The sequence below is a fragment of the Anarrhichthys ocellatus genome, unplaced genomic scaffold (genome assembly GCF_004355925.1).
Source record: "Anarrhichthys ocellatus isolate YVR2014 unplaced genomic scaffold, GSC_Weel_1.0 scaffold4830, whole genome shotgun sequence".
NCBI lineage: Eukaryota > Metazoa > Chordata > Actinopteri > Perciformes > Anarhichadidae > Anarrhichthys > Anarrhichthys ocellatus.
The window spans coordinates 299-3,999 of NW_022284804.1; the positions used below are offsets into that span (position 1 = coordinate 299).

The 3,701-nt window shown below is 39.3% G+C and overlaps 1 protein-coding gene across 1 annotated transcript; it reads left to right on the forward strand.

The window, feature by feature from the left end:
- Positions 1 to 224: 224 nt before the first annotated feature.
- Positions 225 to 3,692, forward strand: LOC116379645 (bile salt export pump-like; the record flags this gene model as incomplete). Its single annotated transcript, XM_031841611.1, has 11 exons — positions 225 to 284; positions 1,011 to 1,252; positions 1,327 to 1,411; positions 1,536 to 1,669; positions 1,753 to 1,924; positions 2,331 to 2,455; positions 2,562 to 2,736; positions 2,844 to 2,957; positions 3,075 to 3,185; positions 3,270 to 3,395; positions 3,489 to 3,692. Coding segments are annotated over exons 1-11 (1,548 nt in total), but the record flags the coding sequence as incomplete, so codon positions are not given.
- Positions 3,693 to 3,701: the final 9 nt, after the last annotated feature.

Below are 3,701 nucleotides of genomic sequence, written 5' to 3' on the forward strand. Positions count from 1 at the left end.
TAAAAGAGGTAAGTGATCTATTTTCATTGCAAAAGAACAGATACAATAATAGAGTTCTATAAAAAAAAGCAAGTAACAATAGGTAACTGAATATAGCTTTACTTCTTTTTCTAGCAGACACTGAGAATGGGTAAGTTGTAATGATTGACATCTCCCACAATAAACTACTGTATGTTTCAGAACACGTTGCCTGCAGTGGTTATGTTGTTGTTACTTTAATGTACATGTGTTACAGAGATGAGAAGAAAAAAGAAAATACTCTGAGTGTTGGATACTTTCAGCTGGTAAATACTGTGTTTTTGTGCCTTTTGTTCTCAAACAGTGGTGGAAAGTAACTCAGTATATTTTACATTACTTTACATTCATATGACACTTTTGTCCAAAGGGACAAAATAAGTGCTTTTACACAACGTAGCACCAAGAGGGTATCGCTTTCACACAGATAACTAACAGCCTGTCCAGTGCTCCAGTAAGAGTGTTTAGAGATTTGCTTTTGAATTTTGATTTGTTTGAAACATGCTAGCAAGGTTGTTGAGATGTAATCTATAAAGGTGGGTTTTTAGCTTGATGAAGATATTTACATCAGTCCTGTGTATCAATGTTGAGCTACTTGAGTATCTCTATTCCACTATATTTTCTTTCTGCCTTTGTTACTGGTTAACAGGTTAAGATTTAACATAAAAACACGCTATAAGCTTTTAAAATGTTATGTTATCCGTTACAGAGGCCATTTTTCTACAGAATGAGTACTTTGGAACTTCAACTTGCTTATAATAATCATGTACTTGACAGCTTATATTACTCATGTACCTTTACATAAGTAGGATTTAGTTTGTCAGACTTTTACTCGTGTTGGACTATTTCACATTGTTGCATTAATTATGTAAAGGATCTGAGTCATTTATGTACCCCTCTACACCACTGTTATTTACCTCTTCTTTGATTTGATCATCAAGAATAAAAATTAAAACAAAATGGGTTGCAAATTGAATTCAAATTTGTGTTTGCAGTTTCGCTTTGCCACTTGCAAAGACACCTTGATGATGGTAGTAGGGGGTTTGTGTGCCATCATACACGGTGCAGCTTCACCTCTCATGCTTCTGGTATATAGCAGGATGACAAACACGTTTGTGTCTTATGAGATTGAGGTCCAAGCACTGAAAGATGAAAATAGGACATGCAACAACAACACTATCTATTGGAAAAATGGCTCCATATATGAAACAGCTGAAAACAGCTCTGTCTACTGCGGGTAAGTTGTTAAACTGTTCATGTGATTGTTGTTGCAGTTGAAAAGCGGCTGTTACTTATTTATTCTCTCTGCAGGGTGGATATTGAAGCAGAGATGACCATGTTTGCATATTACTATGTTGGGATTGGATTAGGAGTTATGTTTGTTAGTTATTTTCAGGTATGTATTTATGCTTGCCGTATTCAGCCTCAATTTTAAAACCATCTTAAGAAAGTATGACTTCTGACATTGTTGCACATCAGTCACAGAAATAACTTTGTAGAACTCTGATTGTTCACCGTAGATTTTCTTCTGGATGTCAGCAGCTGCAAGACAAATTGATAAAATGAGAAAGACTTATTTCAGAAAAGTAATGCAAATGGAGATCGGATGGTTTGACTGCAACCCTGTTGGTGAACTGAACACAAGGATGTCAGAGTGAGTTGGGGCTCTTAAAGATCAGGCTCTTATCAATTCATAGCAGGGAGAGTGTTCAGAATAGCTTCTCTGTTCCTTTACAGTGATATCAGCAAGATCAACAATGCCATCGCTGACCAGGTGTCTATCTTCATCGAGAGGATCTCTACGTTCGTGTTTGGCTTCATGGTTGGATTCATTGGTGGATGGAAGCTGACTTTGGTGGTCATATCAGTGAGCCCACTGATTGGCATAGCTGCTGCACTAATGGCCATGGTAAAGTTGTGAATCGAACAATGATTTCTTAGTACTGGGATGGAGTAAATTGCTACAGTGCGTGGTATCATATGTCACAAAAAAATGTAATAATCTTGAAGATTATCATACAAATAAATTACTGCTAAGTCCCTATCTATCGCCGAATGAGGTAACACAATGGTGATTGAGCCTATGGCCCACTGTTGAAAGCCTTTGCTTTCTTAATTGCAGTTCTTAATTGCAGTATGAAGAACTGAGGGTCTGAGGTGACTTTCCCAGGAAAGGGGAGACTGTTGAGATCTCTGGGAAGTGAGATCGACCGCTTATCGGCATCGGTGCCGCCATAGAAAATTGTTTTGGAGATCTTCGGATTGTACCTTTAAATATGCTTTCTAATGTTTTTGTGTAATTCTTGTTGCTGAAGGCTGTGGCCAGGCTGACAGGACGAGAGCTAACGTCCTATGCAAAGGCAGGGGCAGTGGCTGACGAGGTCCTGGCATCCATCAGGACAGTAGCAGCGTTCGGTGGGGAGGAAAAAGAAATTGAGAGGTATTTCGTAATTTTGTAAGATCACAAGAAGTTGTTCTGCTTTGCAAATGATGATGAGCCATAACCCCATGATTCTGAATTAAACTGAAATGTGACATTTGTACAGATATGACAGAAACCTTGCAGAAGCTCAGATCTGGGGAGTGAAAAAGGGCACGATCGTGGGCGTTTTTCAAGGATACATGTGGTGCATCGTTTTATTGTGTTTCGCTTTGGCCTTTTGGTATGGATCTAAGTTGGTCATAGACACCAAGGAGCTGTCTCCTGGTGCTCTTATTCAGGTATGTGAAAATTAATTAATTCAACTTCTGATACTCTATAACATATAATATGAGTGTTTGAAAGGCAGTGGCCTTTGTTTCACCATGAAGCTGCTATGTTTTTTCAGGGGTTCTTTGGAGTACTCATGGCGGCCATTAACCTGGGCCAGGCCTCACCCTGCCTGGAGACATTCGTTTGTGGTTGTGCTGCAGCGAAAAACATCTTTGACACGCTTGACCGGGTAAAATCTGAATGCTACTTAAGACTTTATTGCAGCTATAATACAGATTTGAAAGAGAACATTTGAAGAAAAATAATCTTCAATGTAAAATAACATTCTGTGCTGTTATGCTCACAGGAACCAGAAATTGATTGTTTCTCAAAAGAAGGTCACAAATTAGACAAAGTAAAAGGTGACATTGAGTTCCTTAATGTCACTTTCTACTACCCATCCCGGCCTGAAGTCAAGGTACATTTCTTCCACACACATTTCTTTGTGTCAATTTTTCCCATTTCAAAATTTAACTCACAAAGAGCAAACTACTTTTTTCAGATTTTAGATGATCTGAGCATGCAGATCAAAGCAGGAGAAACCACTGCTTTTGTGGGACCAAGTGGATCTGGGAAGAGCACCACAATCCAGCTCCTCCAAAGGTTTTATGACCCAAAGGAAGGAATGGTAACAATCTGAGCAACTGCACAGACACACAAGACATCACTGGAGAAGTTGAAGGCTTCGGTGTAATGTCACATATGTAATTATCGTTCTCAGGTGACTTTGGACGGCCATGACATTCGCACTTTAAACATCCAGTGGCTCCGATCTCTCATTGGTATTGTAGAGCAGGAGCCAACGCTGTTTGCTACAACCATTGCAGATAACATCCAGTTTGGTCGACCTGGAGTAACCATGGAAGACATCATCCAGGCGACAAAAGAGGCTAATGCCTATGATTTTATCATGGATCTGCCACAGGTACACTTA